This window comes from Macaca nemestrina, chromosome 1 (assembly GCF_043159975.1).
Source record: "Macaca nemestrina isolate mMacNem1 chromosome 1, mMacNem.hap1, whole genome shotgun sequence".
Classification (NCBI taxonomy): domain Eukaryota; kingdom Metazoa; phylum Chordata; class Mammalia; order Primates; family Cercopithecidae; genus Macaca; species Macaca nemestrina.
In genome coordinates this window covers 43,890,042-43,909,927 of record NC_092125.1, presented here as the reverse complement: position 1 = coordinate 43,909,927, position 19,886 = coordinate 43,890,042, and the positions used below count along the sequence as shown (strand labels likewise).

At 35.5% G+C, this 19,886-nt stretch overlaps 1 protein-coding gene across 10 annotated transcripts in view; it reads right to left on the bottom strand.

Annotated features, from left to right (window-relative positions):
• LOC105484596 (hemicentin 1) overlaps positions 1–19,886 on the bottom strand; it is a 514,524-nt gene that overhangs the window by 45,808 nt on the left and 448,830 nt on the right. For all 10 annotated transcript variants that reach the window (XM_024793708.2, XM_024793713.2, XM_024793709.2 and 7 more), the window contains 8 exons: positions 17,849–18,039; positions 15,402–15,615; positions 13,660–13,794; positions 13,098–13,288; positions 11,397–11,478; positions 7,460–7,729; positions 6,725–6,895; positions 6,421–6,591 (listed from right to left, as the gene is read on the bottom strand). In XM_024793708.2, the coding sequence (XP_024649476.2) occupies positions 6,421–6,591; positions 6,725–6,895; positions 7,460–7,729; positions 11,397–11,478; positions 13,098–13,288; positions 13,660–13,794; positions 15,402–15,615; positions 17,849–18,039 (1,425 nt within the window). The remainder of the gene's footprint in view (positions 1–6,420; positions 6,592–6,724; positions 6,896–7,459; positions 7,730–11,396; positions 11,479–13,097; positions 13,289–13,659; positions 13,795–15,401; positions 15,616–17,848; positions 18,040–19,886) is intronic.

The window sequence follows — 19,886 nt, the reverse complement described above, 5'->3', positions numbered from 1 at the left end:
GCAAATGCTTAGAGATTTTGTCACCACCAGGCCTGCCCTACAAGAGATCCTGAAGGAAGCACTAAACATGGAAAGGAACAACAGGTACCAGCAATTGCAAAAACATGTCAAAATGTAAAGTCCACCGATGCTAGGAAGAAACTGCATCAACTAGCGAGCAAAATAACCAGCTAATATCATAATGACAAGACACAGACTGGCAAACTGGATAAAGAGTCAAGACCCATCAGTTTGCTGCATTCAGGAGACCCATCTCACATGGAGAGACATGCATAGGCTCAAAATAAAGGGATGGAGGAATATCTACCAAGCAAATGGAAAACAAAAAAAAAGCAGGGGTTGCAATCCTAGTCTCTGATAAAACAGACTTTAAACCATCAAAGATCAAAAGAGACAAAGAAGGCCATTACATAATGGGAAAGGGATCAATTCCTCAGTAAGAGCTAACTATCCTAAATATATATGCACCCAATACAGGAGCACCCAGATTCATAAAGCCAGTCCTTAGAGACTTGCAAAGAGACTTCAACATGCAATAATAACGGGAGACTTTAACACCTCACTGTCAACATTAGACAGATCAACGAGACAGAAAGTCAACAAGGATATCCAGGAATTGAACTCAACTCTGTACCAAGCAGACCTAATAGACATCTACAGAACTCTCCACCCCAAATCAACAGAATATACATTCTTCTCAGCACCACATTGCACCTAATCCAAAATTGACCACATAGTTAGAAGTAAAGCACTCCTCAGCAAATGTACAAGAACAGAAATTATAACAAACTGTCTCTCAGACCACAGTGCTATCAAACTAGAACTCAGGACTAAGAAACTCAATCAAAACTGCCCCTGAATGACTACTGGGTACCTAACGAAATGAAGGCAGAAATAAAGATGGTCTTTGAAACCAATGAGAACAAAGATACAACACACCAGAATCTCTGGGACACAATGCCCACAAGAGAAAGCAGGAAAGATCTAAAATTGACACCCTAGCATCACGATTAAAAGAACTAGAGAAGCAAGAGCAAACACATTCAAAAGCTAGCAGAAGGCAAGAAATAACTAAGATCAGAGCAGAACTGAAGGAGATAGAGACACAAAAAACCCTTCAAAAAAATCCATGAATCCAGGAGCTGGTTTTTGAAAAGATCAACAAAATTGATAGACCACTAGCAAGACTAATAAAGAAAAGAGAGAAGAATCAAATAGATGCAATAAAAAATGATAAAGGGGATATCACCACCGACCCCACAGAAATACAAACTACCATCAGAGAATACTATAAACACCTCTATGCAAATAAACTAGAAAACCTAGAAGAAATGGACAATTTCCTGGACACTTACACTCTCCCAAGACTAAACCAGGAAGAAGTTGAATCCCTGAATAGACCAATAGCAGGCTCTGAAATTGAGGCAATAATTAAAAGCCTACCAACCAAAAAAACTTCAGGACCAGACAGATTCACAGCCGAATTCTACCAGAGGTACAAGGAGGAGTTGGTACCATTCCTTCTGAAACTATTCCAATCAATAGAAAAAGAGGGAATCCTCCCTAACTCATTTTATGAGGCCAACATCATCCTGATACCAAAGCCTGACAGAGATACAACAAAAAAAGAGAATTTTAGACCAATATCCCTGATGAACATCGATGCAAAAATCCTCAATAAAATACTGGCAAACCGCATCTAGCAGCACATCAAAAAGCTTATCCACCATGATCAAGTGGGCTTCATCCCTGGGATGCAAGGCTGGTTCAACATATGCAAATCAATAAATGTAATCCAGCATATAAATAGAACCAAAGACAAAAACCACATGATTATCTCAATAGATGCAAAAAAGGCCTTTGACAAAATTCAACAGCTTTTCATGATAAAAACTCAATAAATTTGGTATTGATGGAACGTATCTCAAAATAATAAGAGCTATTTATGACAAAACCACAGCCAATATCATACTGAATGGGCAAAAGCTGGAAGCATTCCCTTTGAAAACTGGCACAAGACAGGGATGCCCTCTCTCACCACTCCTATTCAACATAGTGTTGGAAGTTCTGGCTAGGGCAATCAGGCAAGAGAAAGAAAGAGTATTCAGTTAGGAAAAGAAAAAGTCAAATTGTCCCTGTTTGTGGATGACATGATTGTATATTTAGAAAACCCCATTGTCTCAGCCCAAAATCTCCTTAAGCTAATAAGCAACTTCAGCAAAGTCTCAGGATACAAAATCAATGTGCAAATATCACAAGCATTCTTATACACTAGTAACAGACAGAGAGCCAAATCATGAATGAACTCCCATTCACAATAGCTTCAAAGAGAATAAAATACATAGGAATCCAACTTACAAGGGATGTAAAGGACCTCTTCAAGGAGAACTACAATCCACTGCTCAGTGAAATAAAAGAGGACACAAACAAATGGAAGAACATTTCATGCTCATGGATAGGAAGAATCAATACTGTGAAAATGGCCATACTGCCCAAGGTAATTTATAGATTCAATGCCATCCCCATCAAGCTACCAATGAGTTTCTTCACAGAATTGGAAAAAACTGCTTTAAAGTTCATATGGAACCAAAAAAGACCCTGCATTGCCAAGACAATCCTAAGCCAAAAGAACAAAGCTGGAGGCATCACACTACCTGACTTCAAACTATACTACAAGGCTACAGTAACCAAAATAACATGGTACTGGTACCAAAACAGAGATGTAGACCAATGGAACAGAACAGTCCTCAGAAATAATACCACACATCTATAGCCATCTGATCTTTGACAAACCTGACAAAAACAAGAAATGGGGAAAGGATTCCCTATTTAATAAATGGTGCTGGGAAAATTGGCTAGCCATAAGTAGAAAGCTGAAACTAGATCCTTTCCTTACTCCTTATACGAAAATTAATTCAAGATGGATTAGAGACTTAAATGTTAGACCTAAAACCATAAAAACCCTAGAAGAAAACCTAGGTAATACCATTCAGGACATAGGCATGGGCAAGGACTTCATGTCTAAAACACCTAAAGCAACGGCAATAAAAGCCAAAATTGACAAATGGGATCTAATAAACTAAAGAGCTCCTGCACAGCAAAAGAAACTACCATCAGAGTGAACAGGCAACCTACAGAATGGGAGAAAATTTTTGCAATCTACTCATCTGACAAAGGGCTAATGTCCAGAACCTACAAAGAACTCAATCAAATTTACAAGAAAAAACAACCCCATCAAAAAGTGAGCAAAGGATATGAACAAACACTTCTCAAAAGAAGACATTTATACAGTCAACAGACACATGAAAAAATGCTCATCACTTGCCATGAGAGAAATGCAAATCAAAACCACAATGAGATACCATCTCACACCAGTTAGAATGGTGATCATTAAAAAAATCAGGAAACAACAGGTGCTGGAGAGGATGTGGAGAAATAGGAACAATTTTACACTATTGGTGGGACTGTAAACTAGTTCAGTCATTGTGGAAAACAGTGTGGCGATTCCTCAAGGATCTAGAACTAGAAATACCATTTGACCCAGCCATCCCATTACTAGGGATATACCCAAAGGATTGTAAGTCATGCTGCTATAAGGACACATGCACATGTATGTTTATTGCGGCACTATTCACAATAGCAAAGACTTGGAATCAACCCAAATGTCCATCAGTGACAGACTGGATTAAGAAAATGTGGCACATACACACCATGGAATACTATGCAGCCATAAAAAAGGATGAGTTCGTGTCTTTTGTAGGGACATGGATGCAGCTGGAAACCATTATTCTCAGCAAACTATCTCAAGAACAGAAAACCAAATACTGCATGTTCTCACTCATAGGTGGGAATTGAACAATGAGATCACTTGGAGACAGGAAGGGGAACATCACACACCGGGTCCTATTGTGGGGAAGGGGGAGAGATAGCATTAGGAGATATACCCAATGTAAATGACGAGTTAATGGGTGCAGCACAACAACATGGCCCATGTATACATATGTAACAAAGCTGCACATTGTGCACATGTACCCTAGAACTTAAAGTATAATTACAATAAAATATATCAAATTCATGAAAGAAAAAGACTGAGAAAATTTTCCAATTAAAAGAGACTAATGGGACACAACAAATAAGTACAAGTGTGATCCTGGATCGGATCTTGGAATGGGGGATAAAAGAGTTATAAATGATATTACTGGGACAACTGGCAAAATTTGAATATGGCCTATGGATTACATAACAAGATTAGATAATGAAATGAGGTAACAGTAGTATCAATGTTAAATTTCCCAATTTTGATCACTGTACTATGTTGATGAAAGAGAATGTCCTTGTTTCAGGAAATACACAAAATTTCACCTAGATAGTGTTATATAGAAATTATCTGTACTCTTCTTGCAACTCTTTTGTAGATTCAACATTGTTAGAAATGAATTGTACCAAAAGCAAGTATCTTCTGCCCCTGATATTTTCACGTACCTCCTGGATGAGAAAGGCTATCTTAGGCTGGCGCCCATTTTGCAGTGGTGAGCTGAGAAATGTTTAACAACCAGCTCTCTAGGGGTGAGGAGGAAAACTTGTAGCATTGCTAATTTTTGTGGTATAGATACTCCTACTACAGCTGATACTTACCTACCAATATGGCATCAGTAAATTTTCATACATGCTCTTATCGGGAAGAAATACATGCTTTCATTGAATGGCTCTAGGACACCACCAACACTGTGCTAAAAAAATAGCTAAATTCAATTGGTTTAGGGGCTAGGGGAAATAACTAGAGAAAGCCTTTTAAAAAAATACAAGCCAATAAAATAGTGAACAAAACAACAGCAACTAAGCAAACAGACAGTAGTAAGCGAAGTGTTACTCAACATGAAGAGAAAAGACTGATTTTTATTTTAGGATATTTACAAGTATCATTTAGTTATTATATAGTTATTATAGATGACAAATTACACAAAATTGCTCAATCAAGTATTTCCTGCTCTTTTAAGTTTAGAACATAATGTTATTACAACCAGCTTTTAAATTCTTTAAGACTAAAATAAATGGCTTCTCATTTATTTTAAGATTTCAGGACAGTACTTCGTTTTTGTAATGTAATCAAAGTTCCGAATTGCAAATCCAGATACCTACAATTTAAATAAGCTTGGTAATTAGATCAACCTGAGTTCAAAACTTTGATTCGCTTTTTATTAGCTATCTATCCTTAGTGAATCACTGAACATTATTTTCTAAATCTTTCCTCATCTGCACAATAGGATGCAATACCCAATGTAGTGAATACCTGTCCCATTTTGGTTTGTCACTCTTTCTTTTTCTGACATTCCAGCTAAGATATCTCTCCAAGTTGTACTCCATCATTTCAAGTCTCTGAGTTTTTTGGGTATGCTGATCAAAACTGGAAAGATACTGTTTATTATTTTAACTCTAGCAACTAGAACAGTGTCTTGATGACAAAGTAAGCACTCAATAAATATTTGTTGGATGAATGAATAAATAAATGAACAGCTCCTCTACTTTGCATGATTTCTTTCTCTGCCCCACTTTACACTAGGTAGACAGTTCACCCAAGCTGGCTATTAGAATACCCTGGACTCACTTGAGTTCAGGTGTAAGCATGTGACCCGAACAAAAGCAAACAGGGTTCCTTCCCAGAGACTGATAGGAATTCTGAGAGACAAGGGAACTCTTTTTCTCTGAGGCCTCACTGATATTATAAGGCCCCTGTGAGCCAGTAGCTGTCAGCAGTCATTGTTTCCACCACATGGAAAGAGTTTAATAGCGAATAAAGCCAAAGAGAGGAAAGCAGAGATAAGAGATGGACATGCTAGTAAAAGCACTCTCCAAATCCTTGGATTCAATTACACCTGAAAAGTTTTCTACTTAGACTTAAGTTTGATTTGTCACTTTACTTGGAAAGAGTGCTAAGACACAAAATCAATAATAATATGCAATATTAACAATATAAAGCACTTAGCATGGTTCCTATTGTATGGTAAGTATTTAGTGAATGACAGCGATTAGCATTTACCCCTCAGCAGTTGTGTGTTTCTGCGCAAGTCTTTAACCTCTCTAGGGTTCATTTTCCTCACCTCAAAATGGATGGCTGGATTAGATGTTACTTTATGACCTTGTCAATACTTATGTTTTCTTTACATGAGTGAGAAATACACTCCAGTTTGGACCTTTTCTTCATGTTCAATTAAAGCAGGTATTTTGCTTAACATCAATGAATGCCATACTTTTACAAGTTTCTCCATAAAAGAGAGCTAAGAATATAGTGAATGAACATATTCTCAAGGGTACAGGCCATAACATCTTTTTACAATGAAGAAGAAAAGGCAAATGTAATTTTTTCCTAGGAGTTAAGATAGAAAAGTTTTGTTTATCCTAGTATTATTGGTGGGTTCTCACCTGGGCAAGGCCTGATGTTGCACATAATTATTTCCACAGCATTCCCTTCACATGGCCGCCCACCATGCTGAGCTGATGGATTATTGCAAGTCCTGGTCCTGGTTCGGTTGCCATGTCCACAGCTCCTTGTGCATTCTTCCCAGGGACTCCATTCCGACCAGCTACCATCCACTATACAAAGGTGAACCATTACACCATCAGGTATATTTCAATCGGGAGTACTCACACTGGGGTAATCCATAGGTAGAAAACAGAAATGAAGGTCTATTAAACACATGCCTATCAGTTAAATAAGGAGGTGTACCTGGACACGGCTTATTTTGACAGTTTCGCGTTTCCAAATCTGAACCTTGGCAGGGCTTCCCACCATTGGCTGGAAGGGGCTGGTTGCACAGACGACTCCTCTTTTGGATGCCTTTTCCACAGGTGACACTGCAGGCTCTCCATGCAGACCACTGGGAAAATCCACCATGAACTGCAAGTAAAACATTGTCCTTTGTCTTAGCTTTGCAAATAAAATATTGTAAAGGAGATTTCATTTAAGATATGCGCTGGTTACAGAGCTAAATATATAGTTGTTGAGAAATAGCTTATGAAATCTCTCCTTTAAGGTAAAATTAAAATCCAACAGAGAAGAACTTCTGTTAGCTAGAGTTTCTTCTCAGATCTCATCCTCACTCACTTGCACATGGCTGCTGGAAGAGTTAGAGACCAACGAGTTTACAAACTGCTTACCTTTTGGACATAAGTCATTCTTTAAAGCAAAAACATATACATTGATTTCTGAGAATAGATTTGACTTAGTTGTGAATCAGAAATTTAGTTTGGGATTTTAAATTAAAACCTTGACATTTTGAAGCTCTAAAATATGTATTGGTTTAGGCCCTTCAATCTGTAAATTTTGATGATTTTTTCCTCTCCCCAACACCTAAAAGTATCTTAAGGTGACAGGCGACTTGGACTAAAGTGCTTAATAATTTCCATGATTTGAGTCACCCCAGGTACTGTTTACTATGAATATTCCTCTGATCACACTCACCCTGGACTATGACTGGCACTCTGACAAGGACAGAACCCATTAAGTTTCGAGCAACACATTCAAATTCAGAGGTATCGTCTTTCTGAGCATCAGCAATATACAACGAGTTGTTGGACAACATGTTAACCCGGTCATCCCAGGAAATAGAGTGCCCTTGACGGGACCATGTAATGGTTGGTTGAGGCTCTCCAGTTGCCTGACAATTCAATATGACTTTGCCACCAGCATTAATAACAGTTTCCACTGGCTCAAGAGTGATAATAGGAGGACCTATGGAAAAAAAGCACATAGTGTCTCAGTTTTTGTGGAGTTATAACATTTTTTATCATGTATTATACAGTAACATTATTTTGAAAAAAGTGGTTGATTTGTTTATAAAACACTCTTGCTTCCCAACTAAGATTGTAGATTAAAATTGCTGTTGATACAATTTTCATAATTCTTTTTTATTTAGTAAATGTCAAAAATTTAAAATTCCTGAGCAGATTAGCCTAGAGCATGGGCTCTAGAGTCACGTTTCCCGGATTCAAATTCTGTATCTGCTCCTTACTGCCTCTCTCAGCCCCGTGTCCTTAAAAATGGTGCCTACTTCAGAGGATTCCTGTTAGACTCAACAAGAGGATGTGACTACAACTTTTGCATACAGTACTCTTAGTTACTATTGTTATTTTTGTCTGTGTTTTATATGGTGAATATTCACTTTTTTCTTTTGATCATTTTTGAGGTAAAGAGTCATTAACTCTTTTTTTTTTTTTTTTTTTTTTTTTTAGCCAGAGTCTCCCTTTGTCACCTAGGCTGGAGTGCAGTGGCATGATCTTGACTCCCTGCAACCTCTGCCTCCAGGGTTCAAGCAATTCTCCTGCCTCAGCCTCCCGAGTAGCTGGGACTACAAGTGCCCGCCACTATGCCTGGCTAATTAACTCATTCTTTTATCACTGGCCATCATTCATTTATTCAGTAAACATGTACTGAAAGCCTGCTATTTGCCAGCATTGTGCTGGGTGCTAAGAGTATATAGAGAAAAGATATTATTTCTAGTCTCAAGGAGCTCATAGGACCACTGATAGGATAGACTTGTGCTATAGCATACCTATAGAATTAATGTGTACTAACATGGGAGCATAAACAACAGTAACAATATATCAAACAAAAGCATGCCACTGGAAATAGAGAGGAAAAGGAAGACATATCCAATAATTAGTAAGAAAGTAGAAATGATAGAACTTTGTTACAGACTGGTATGGGTTAAAGGGAAGAACTGATGACTACAGGGTTTTGATTTGGAGAATATGGTATATTTGGGCAATGCAATAGCATACACCAGAAGAACAGATTTGTGGATAGGGAGTAAGGAATGATAATTTGCATCCATTTAGGACTATTGAGCTTGAGGTATCTGTAAGACATTCATATAGAGATGTCTACGTAACAGGGATATTCATATCTAGAGCTCAGAATAAAGATGAGCAAGAAATATATATGTGTGAGTCTTTCATAGTGAATAAGATTGTTTCAGAAGAGAGTCTAAAATGAGAAGAGCGCCAAAGACAGAAACAATTGCAACAGCATTATTTAAGAGATGGACAGAAGCAAGCTTATAAATGATACTCAGAACCAATCACTGAGGTAGGAAGAAAATCAGGAGAAAAATGGTATTCTGGTAACCAAAAAGGAAGGAGGGAGATGTTAACAGTGTCTACAGTGAATGACAGTGGTTCCAGTAAAGCCCTTGGAAAGATTGTAAAAGGAACTGCATGCAACTGCTGGCAGAATGTTTATCTATATTGGTCTACAGTCCCAAGAAAGATAGAATATGACAGACTTCATTGGGAAGAAGAGACTTGAACTGGATTTTCAAAAATAAGTAAGGTTATTTGAACAGAGAGGAGAGGGGAGAACACTTGGAGAGAAAGACACAACATGGAGATGGATTTAGCTCTTTTTCTTTTTCAAGACAATGAACGAATAGAAAGGATGGTTCACCCTGAAGAGTAACAGCATACAGGGTTTTAAACATTGGTTCAAATCTTAAAATAAGAAAGGTTTTCATTTAAATAAGAAAGCAAAGGGGGCAGCATATACATTCTTGAGAAGGATCATGGTGGGATGAGAGCGGTGTTTTAGTGACATTGAACTGAAAGGTGGAATGATTTGTTCAGTGAGTGATAATATCTGATAATCCAAGGTGGTGGCTGCATATTTTAGACTGAGAAGTGCATCTAGAATAAATAGAATACAAATAAGACAAAAATAGAATAAAAATGTGTTTTGTTGTGATATTAACATGTTAGTTTTTTCTGCAAAGGTATCAGTGACATGTTGTCTTTTAAAAAAGTACTTCACGTGAGGTTTGACTCTCTTAGCAAGTGTCATATAAAGCATTATTCTGACTTATGCTCATCACCCTACACAATGCCTTCTAACTGATGTTTTTATTAACCTCCAGAAACTTTCAGGGCCAGTGCCTTTATTTCTCTCCTAGTTTCCAGATTACATTATGTATTCAATAAACCGTTGCTGCATAAAGTAAATACCTCAGGTTTATCTCTCCACACTAAGTGACAACGTGACTAAATAAGCTTGTCTGCTCATATCAAAATGTCCAAAGTATCAAATAAACTCAGAACCTTAATTTAGATACCATATGGAACATTCCCAATTGCATATAAAGCTATAAATTAATACAATAAAATTCCACATGTACATACTTCGATTGAATTAATTCCATCATTCACATAATAATTACAAACACTTTAAATAATAATATAGCTTCTGGTACTTTAATCCTAATTTGAATCAAATTATATTTTTGACTAATATGCCTCACTTACTAAAATGAATTTATTGTCAGTATGTGCAGATGAGCTGCTCTCATGTAGCTTTTCTTAAACTGGGTCAGTGCTATTGTGTAGTGTCCTACCTACATTCACTTTTTATTGGAAAATGTGGCATATTATATTCTCCCCTTGTTGGGCCATAATTCACATCAACATATTAACATTTCTAGAAAATTTGCAGTAAAGAAATTTGGTATGCCTAAGGAGGGCTGAGCACATAGTAACTGTTCTTTATATATTTAATAAATAAAAGAACTCTGTTTAATTCATTTTTTCTCAGAATTGTTTGAACATAGAACCCTATTTTTTCCTAATGACATCCCATGTTATCATTTGATAGACATGTTCTTTAGTGAAACATTGTATTAGATACTATCATCTATTCAATGTCTTACAGAATTATTTAGTTTGGCAAACAGCTAACTAATCTAGAGCATCTCTCAATAGTGATAAAGAAAATGTAAACTCATCCTGTTAAATACTGAGCCTAGTCACAAAATGACTTGACTTGCTTAAATTCTCAACCCAATGACATTGTCTTAGGGTCAGCCCCTTAAGTGATTCTGTAAACTCTCCAGTGGGCCATTGGAGTATTCTATGTTTATTCAATTATGGATACTCTGTTTTCCAATGACTCTTACTAAAGGGCTTCCTGATGAGCATGAGGATCTCACCCAGAACGTTTAGTTACAGTTAGAGTACAGCCATCAAGCTGGAGCACTTTTGAGCTCCTTTACATTAGTCTTTATTTTTAATAAATATCTTAAAATGCCATAAATGGCAATCTTTTTAAGCATGTTGGAATAACTGTGGTGAACTGTAAGAAGGGGCACCCCATTGAATGCGTTGTAATAAAAAAGCTCTGCCACCAATCAATTGCAATCTTATACTACATATGTTAGATAAAATACAGAAAAATATCTCTGTGTTATCAGTTCTATATTTGATGACAACTGCTCCATCAGCAGCAGCAAACTAAATCAGGCACACTCTGAGAGCTACCACTAATGAACTTGCTATAGAGTTAAAGAAAATAAACACTCTTTATTAGGTAATATTTTCTAAATCAAGTGTTTAATTAGTTTCATTAAGCAACTTACTTTGCAGAGTCAGACTCATACTGCGCTCCACCACCCCAGCTTCATTGGTAGCTACACATGTATAGTCACCGGCATCTTCATTCTATGGAAACAAGCAGCATTTTTACAAAAATATGAGCCTACAGAGCAGGGCAATCACTTTTTTCACCATATGCTAGTTTATTTGAAATTTCATTTTTGAGAAGGAATTTTAATGGAAATAAGAAAACCTACATATGTCTAACCTCTTAAATAGATTTAAAGGAGGGAGGAAGAGGAAGAGAAAGAGGAGGGCGAGGGGAGAAAACAAATTCCAAGCCTAAACTTTCTCAAAATAGCCTATCATTGATCTCCAGGAATACTAACTGGTAAGAAACCAAAGCAAAAATTACATTATTTTCTGATCATCTATCTGGAATTATTTTAATAAAGAAAAATACTAATACTATACTTACAGATATCTTAAAAAGCATTAAAATAATCAGGACAAATTAATAAATATTGAGTCCTTTCTAATGGGGATTATTAAAACTACATTCAGCTGGACCTCTGTCTAGGGAGTTTGAAGTTTAGGAGAGAAAGTGAAAAACTAATTTACTTATAATAAATCACAGACTGTAGGTCACATTATATATACATATGTATGTGTCTGTGTGTAAATTTATGTAGGATTGCACTAAATAAATTTCAATTTGGTGACTAGAGGCACAGATTTTGCCGAAGGTCTTGTGAATGGAAGAATTCAAGTCTCCTTAACAAACAGTAAGTCAATAAAGGGGAGCTGATTTGCAGGTAGTAGATTGGGAGAAGGAAAAATAAATGTTGGTTTAGATGTTTAATTTGAGGTTTCAGTGTATTATCCAAACAGAAGTTCCTAGTCAACAGCTGGAAATGGAACTTGGAAGAGTTTCAGCATTGGTGATACTACAGTTTTAGGAATCTTAAATTGAATGATGAAAAAAATTAGTATTAACATTGGTATTAGAAGTACCAAGGACTTCAGAAATAGTAATAGAGGAAAAGGGGAAAAGTGGTAATGAAGAAGGCTGAGCCGTATTAGTATTATGGCACATAAGGTAGAAATTCATAATAGAAGGAACAATCAACAAATGACATCTAATGTTGAAGTAAAATCAATGAGACTAAAAGACTGAGACTGGTCCACTGGATTGGGTAATTAGATAGTATATTTTAATTTTTTCAATTACTTAAACAATGACAGCACATAAGTGGTCTCACCAAATGTGATTTAACAAATTCATGTGTATTCTAGTTTAGACATTTTGGGATAAAATATTTCACTTTGGGGTAATGACCCCAAAATTAGAATAATAACCAAAAGCACCACTCATTTTCTGAATTACTGAACTTTGGAAAAGCCTAACATAGTTATCAGCTTACTATGAAATCTACTCTATATGTAACTGTGTTTGTAATTCTTCAATTTCCTTGTCCTAAAACAGATCTGAGGAAGTTATCTCCAAATGTTAATTAGTAAGTCAATGATAAGGAACAAGGCAGCCAAATTATCCCACTGCACTTATTTGAAAGGGCTAAAATATCTATTTCAATCCTTGTTTCAGTTTTTTAAAAGAAGTTATTTGATTCAGATTTTATGATTTAAATAGGAATGTAAGAGAAATTTTTCCTATCTATGGCACTTACAGAGGGGTATTGGCTGTGGGGGTTTAAAGGTGCATCAATCATTCCAGTGTGACTTACAACAGTGCCATAGATGGCCAGGGAACCATTGCCCAGTTTCCGGATTCTGTGGCTAATTTCAATATCCACTCCCTTTCTATTCCACTGGATGGTTGGGGTGGGGTCTCCTTTCACCTCACAATTCAGGATTGCATTCCCACCAAGTGGTTCAATCCAGTTAGAAGGATAATCACCTTTGAAGACTGGAGGTTCTGGAAAATAACATAAGACAGGTACAACGTAAAAGTAAGTGCTGATAATTTGTGATTTTTGATCTATTTGGAAAAATAATTTAGTAAAGAGGGGAGTAAAGCCACCTTAAAACCTCATGAATTTTCCAGAATCAAATCTTGCTAAATCACCAGATAATTTTGTCAATTTCAATATTCTAAGGGAATGATTCCACTTTGTGTGAAATGATCTCTTCACTTCTTATCTACTTTTGAGTTGAATGCTCATAATTTTTTCCTCATGAGTTTGTACATCTGTGAAATAGGACTGAGTGGATTAAAAACTAAGAAGCAAAACCTGAGCCATTCATTATGAATATATTATAAATTAAAAATGCAGTGCTTTTACCTACCTTTCACATAAACAAACCCAATTGCCTTCACAAAGCCGACGCTGTTCTCTGCGGTGCACACGTAAGTACCTGAATCCTCTTTTGACACTCTTTCAATAACAAGTTCACTGTGTCCATTTACACTGTCAAAGTGGGCTGAAGGAAACAAGAAACAACACAAATGCCTCTCAGGAACCTAGGAAAAATTTCACGACAGCTCCATATTTTGCACATTAGATTTATGAGTTGGTCAACAATTGAACCAAAGAGATGACATTGGAGAAGAGAGCCTTTTCCACAGATTTCTTCATCTGAGCTATTTACTATGTCTATAGACACTTGTTTGAAGAACAAAAAACAACAGAAGGAACAGGAAAAGAGAATGAAAACAAACATCTTTTAAAAATTAGGCTTAAAGTAAACCTTTCATCTAAATGTGTTGCTTAAAGCTGGCTCGTAGTCTGAGTTTCAAAAATATTTCATTCAGAAATATTACATTTTCCATTTCATTTATCTCACTACCACTTTCCCTCCCAAACAATTTACATCAAACACATGAAAACCTTTTCACCTTATAATTCAACTGACTTGGCAGGTCAAAGGGGAAAATTATGAAAACCTATGCTAGTTAGGTAATAACAACATAGTCAAATTTGTAATAATTTAAACTTCTCTGTAAATCATAAATGGTGATTATATAAATATTTACAAAGGCAGATATTAAAAATTTATGATAGTAATATTTATAACATAATGTGTAACATTTAGAAGAAAATATAAGGCAAATATGCTAATCCTAAAACAACTAAGACTAAATAAAATTCTGACTAAACCAGTCCATATCTAAATACGCATGTTTACCTTGCATGCTCTCCCCATTCAAGTTTTTTTAAAAAAATATTTTACTGCTGAATATTAAGTGGAAAATTAAGCTTTAAAAATATATTTACATTACTGCACTTTCAGAAAACAATATTGATTAGATTTTTTAGTGTTTGTTTTTTCTTAGTGAGATGTATTGTTGTTATTAAGGTAATGCAGTTGATAAATTTCAGTCATTAACATAACTCTTTATAATAGAAAAAATCCCCTCAAGCTTATTACTACTTTTCTAGCAAGACACTTAGTAAATGCTAATAGTATAATACTTCAGGACTCAATTTTGGGATAGGACAATTTCTCAGTACCGACAAAGTCTTTATACTGATGACAAAGTCTAACAAGTAGATATTTGTTCACCCAGGGACGGGTACTCCTGGGTTCCAGACATGACCTTAACTTGTAGTATACACAGTGACTAGAAATTTTCCAAATAAATTAATCTACACTATAATAGAGGTTGAGGCAAACAGTGAGAAGTAGAATTCTTCTCTGTAACATTAAGTGAATCTTCAGGGCTCTAACAGTGGCCATCTTAATCCATTGATCAGTGATGCAGGGGGTCCAGCTGTGATAAGTTTAGGCACCTATATAAACATACTGCCTTCTCATGGAGTAGGGGGAATTATATTTAGGTTAAAAAAGCTACTTACAACCTGCAATATATGGCCCTATGATCAACTTACACTTCCAAAAGAAGGAACAAAACATATATATTGGGTAGAGGGTAAAATCCAAGCAGAGGCACACATTTTACAGATTTTAAAGCAATCAATTCAATTCTTGTTACTTTTCAATTAATTTTCACAGCTGGAGGAAATAGAGTTTGGTCTAGAGTTCTACATAGGTGTATTTATTCACTTCTTGAGAATTAAATGACCAACCTGGGATAATATTGTTATTGAAGGTCCATGTTAATTTGGGCAATGGAATACCAGTAGCTTTACAGCTTAATCGTAGCTGTTCTCCTTTATTTAATGACACGTCTCCAGGAAGTTCAGTAAAAGTGGGGAGAACATGTACAGTCAGGCTGACAGTGTGTGTATCTTCACCTGCAGCATTGTTAGCAACACAGGTATAGAAGCCAGAATCCTCCAGCTAAAATAAAAGTAGCATTTAAAATTTCATAATCATCCATCATAGTACATAAAATACATCAAGTTGCATAGCTAGGCCCTCAAGAAACTCTCTTATCCAAAGACAATTTAAATCTCCATCTTTTAACCATCAGGTTAGCTTTTGCATAACATAATTTAGAATGTATGGAAGTTTAAATATAAGCCCATAATCATTCTACAGTGGTAAGATTTCAGAAAACTGTAGATTCTGTGGTTTACTAGATATCAAGTGTATAGATGCTCTGCATTGCACAAATAAAGAGCAAATAATCCCAAAAGCTGACAGCATCTTGACAGCATAGTTGGCTCTCTGAGTAAGGTGGTATCAAAGACCACCAAAACTATCAGAGGAAATGGTAAGAGAAAGGGCACTATTACCTACAATTCTGAGGCTTCACTTGCTAAATTCAATGACCAGCTCTCATGACTCATCTTTCTTGATGCATTTGTAGCACCTGACACAATTACGAGTCCTTTCTATCTGAAACCACCTTTACATGGCTTTCAGGACGCTATGCTCTCCTAGTTTCCCTCCTATCTCACTGGTTGCTTCTCCAACTTTTTTGGGGGCTTCTCCTCAACATTAACATCTTAATGTTGGCATGTGAGAAGGCTCAGCCTCTGGTCCTCTTTTCTGCTATATCTGTACTCATTTTTTTGGTGATCTCATACAGTGCTATGGCTTTAAATATAAACTTTATGCTGATGACTATCAGCATCTCCAACCCAAATACTGATACTTTCTTACAAACTCAAAGTCTATTGAACTTCTTATTCTAACTCTTTGCTCTGATGCCGAAGATATGTCTCACACTCATGCCCCAAAACTGAGCTCCCAATTCCTTCCAACGGCCCCTTCTTGTACTGCCTGTAGCCTTCACCATCGCAGCTGATGGCTATTTCACCCTTCCAATTGTTCATGCCTTCAGTCTCAAACATTTGAGTCATTCTTATTTTTTTTTTCCTCACACCCTACTTGCAATCGATCAGAAAATGCTAGCTTCAAAGTATATGCAGAATCTTACTTCTTGCCTCTTCTCTGCTAACATCCTGCTTTGAGTTCTATCATTTCTCATCTGCCTCCAGACAGTCTTCCCAAGAGGTCTCACTGGTCCTGTCCTTGTCTCCCTACCTCTGATTCTCACCACAACAGCCAACATAACGCTTTAAAAATGTAAGGCATCTAAAAACCTGCTCAAAAACCTACAATGGATTCTGACTTAGAGTAAAAGGTAAAATTGTACAATGACCTGTAAGACCTGACATGATTTGGCCTCCATTTATCACTGACGTCTTTCTCCTTTCATTCTTTGCTTTGCTTTCACTGGCTTCCTGTTTTTCAAATACACTGGACATGTTTCCACCTCAAATGCTTTGCTCCACCTATTTTTTTTTTCCCCTGGTCTGCTCCTCCACATATTTGCTTGGCTAATTCACTTCCTTCAAGTTTGGCTCAAATGTCACCTTCCCAAAGAGAACTTACTCTGACTACCCTATTTACAACTGTAATCTTCACTGCTCCAACTCCTGACACCCTTTACCCCTCTCTTATTTTTCATGCCATTTTTTTTTTCTTCTGACTTATTTTCTTCTGACATCATTATTTTTCATTTTTATTGTCTCCTTCCTCTATATATAAACTCCATAAGGGCAAAGATCTTTGATTCTTTTGTTCCCTGATGTATTCCCAGTGTCTAAACTAGTGCTAGTTGCAGAGAAGGTGTTCGATAAACATTTGTTGAATATTTGAATAGGAATATTCAAATATGAATATATATGAATACTTATGTTGAATATTAATGACTGCTTCTGAGTGCATTGAGACATATAGACTTTTTTCCTTTTTAAAAAAATGTTTAACATTTTTTCCCCTTGAAGTACTAAAGAATTGAAAGTTATTTACTCTAGATACTTATCATTGCCCTGTAAGGTTAAGAGCAGAGAATATAGCAATGGTACTTAAAATTTTTCCTGATAAACACATATTTCCACAAACATAATTTTAGAAGGAGGGCATTTGTGAGTTCCTATCATTTGTTAAATATTATTCAAGGGACATAAAATGAAATATGTGTAAAATTAATTTTGTGACCTGATTTTATAAGAATTTTTTTTTAATTATTAAAGAATATACTTCCATGCTAAATTACTAAAAGTATGACAGCAAATTTATAATCTGGCTTAACGTATCTGTTCATGTCCATTAAACTTACCACAACATTTTCTAAAATGAGTTCTCCATATGGTTCAGCAGTGTATTTTCCTAACAAGTTAGCTAAAAGAACATTGTCTTTTTTCCAGTTAATTGCTGGTGTGGGGATTCCGTCAGCTACGCATGGAAGAATGGCTTGTGAATTCTCATTGACCGTGTAGTGTCCTTCTGTGCTTCTGATCCTGGGTGGTACTATGAAGAGTTTAAAAAAGAGTCATCCAGGAAGCTGAGTTCAATAATGTCTTTATTCACAATAAAAATTAACACACAAAAATCTCTCTTCATGGTAACTTTGCTAGAAATATTAAAAATGAAATATTACGATATTGATTTGCTTCCTGCTATGAAAGAAATCAGTATTTTTGGTGCTAGCAAGAATCCTAATGTATTTGAACTTACTGAATATATTTACATTCAGTTTCTGAGCAAATGACAGAACTGGGTAGAAGATCTTTAGATTTTATTTGGCTTCCTGACTTTTCCATCTTTGAGTTACTTCTGTTTATTGCAGTGAAGTAAAACAAACCAACAACAAAACCAAAAAATGCTTCTATGGTTGTATAACTGCTATATTTGTCTCAGAGATATATTATGAGGATGAACTAATAATAGCTACCAGAAAACACTATAAGACACCCAATATTGAATATCACAAAGTGCTGTAGAAAAAAATACTTATTGCAGTATTTTACATGTTATAATGAATACAAGTAAACCAGATCAAGACATTTAATTCAGTTTTTATACTGTCAGGAAATTTTCATAATGACTTTATAACTCTGCACATTTGGTACATTATAGTACCAAATACTTCCTGTGACTCAAATTTTTTTTAACTAGAATTTAGGCAATATAGAGATGAACTGAATATTTTAGTGTAATAAAAAATACTCGACTGGACTTAGAACTAAGATAGTTACTTCTAAAGAAAAGACAAAAAGTATTAAGAATTCTTGGCTCAAAAGTAAAAATACACTCCCTTCCCAAAACAATGAATGTGGAATTATTCAAACAAATCAGTGAGAAGTGGACCCATCTTAATGACATTTTAAAGAGTGACAGGAGAACAGTTGACCTTAGTAAAAATAAAATTGCTATATAAACTTTAGCTGGTTTCAGTTAAATTAACTGCTTTCAATTAAAATAGTTAATTTTTATCTTTTATGATATGATTAAATATACAAACATTAATAATAGATATAAACATTATAATTTGGAAAACACAAAAATTGATTTTGCTCAATGGTGCATCATAAATATTCATTTTTAATTAATTCATGCTCTATTTTCATTATCTTCTTTATCCTGATTTCCTTGCATTGCAATTTGTCTTTTGTTAGGGGATACAAAGTTGCAGCATTTGTATATTTACTTCAGTTCTTTCTTTTTCAAAATGAAAGAATTATGGCTATGACTTTCTATTGATTTTAGCTTTGAGCACACACTGTACATTTTGATATGTCATGTCTTTATTTTCTAAATAATCTGAAAATAGAAAATTATTCTTTGACCTACTTTTTGGCTGGAAGAGTGTTTTTAAAGTCGTCTGGGTTTGGGGTTTTGGCATTGAAAGTTGATTACAAATTTCTAGCTTTATTGCATGGTGGGTAGAAATTATGGTCTATCTTTTTGAAACTTATTAACAATTTCTTTGTTTAGGTCAATTTTGGTAAATTTTCTACAGACACTTGAAAAGAAGGAGTATTATTTATTTGAAGGCAAATGGATAGTGTATATTGATTAATTATGTTAACTGAAAGCAGGGGATTTATTTGGAAAACTCATAAATGGTGATTTTTAATTTTGGCTAAATTATTCAACCAAAAATGTTTCCACTCAAAATTATCTCTGTTATTCTGAAGTTACAGAAAATTAAAATGCAATTGAAAATAAAACAGCTTTCACAAATTTCTGAAAAATGAAAAAGCAGAAACTCCTCATTATAATTACCTCTGAAAAGAGAGGTTGGAAGCAGTTTCATCTGCTATTGTTTCCTACCACTGATATTAACATGGATTCTATCCTTAGTCAAAATATAC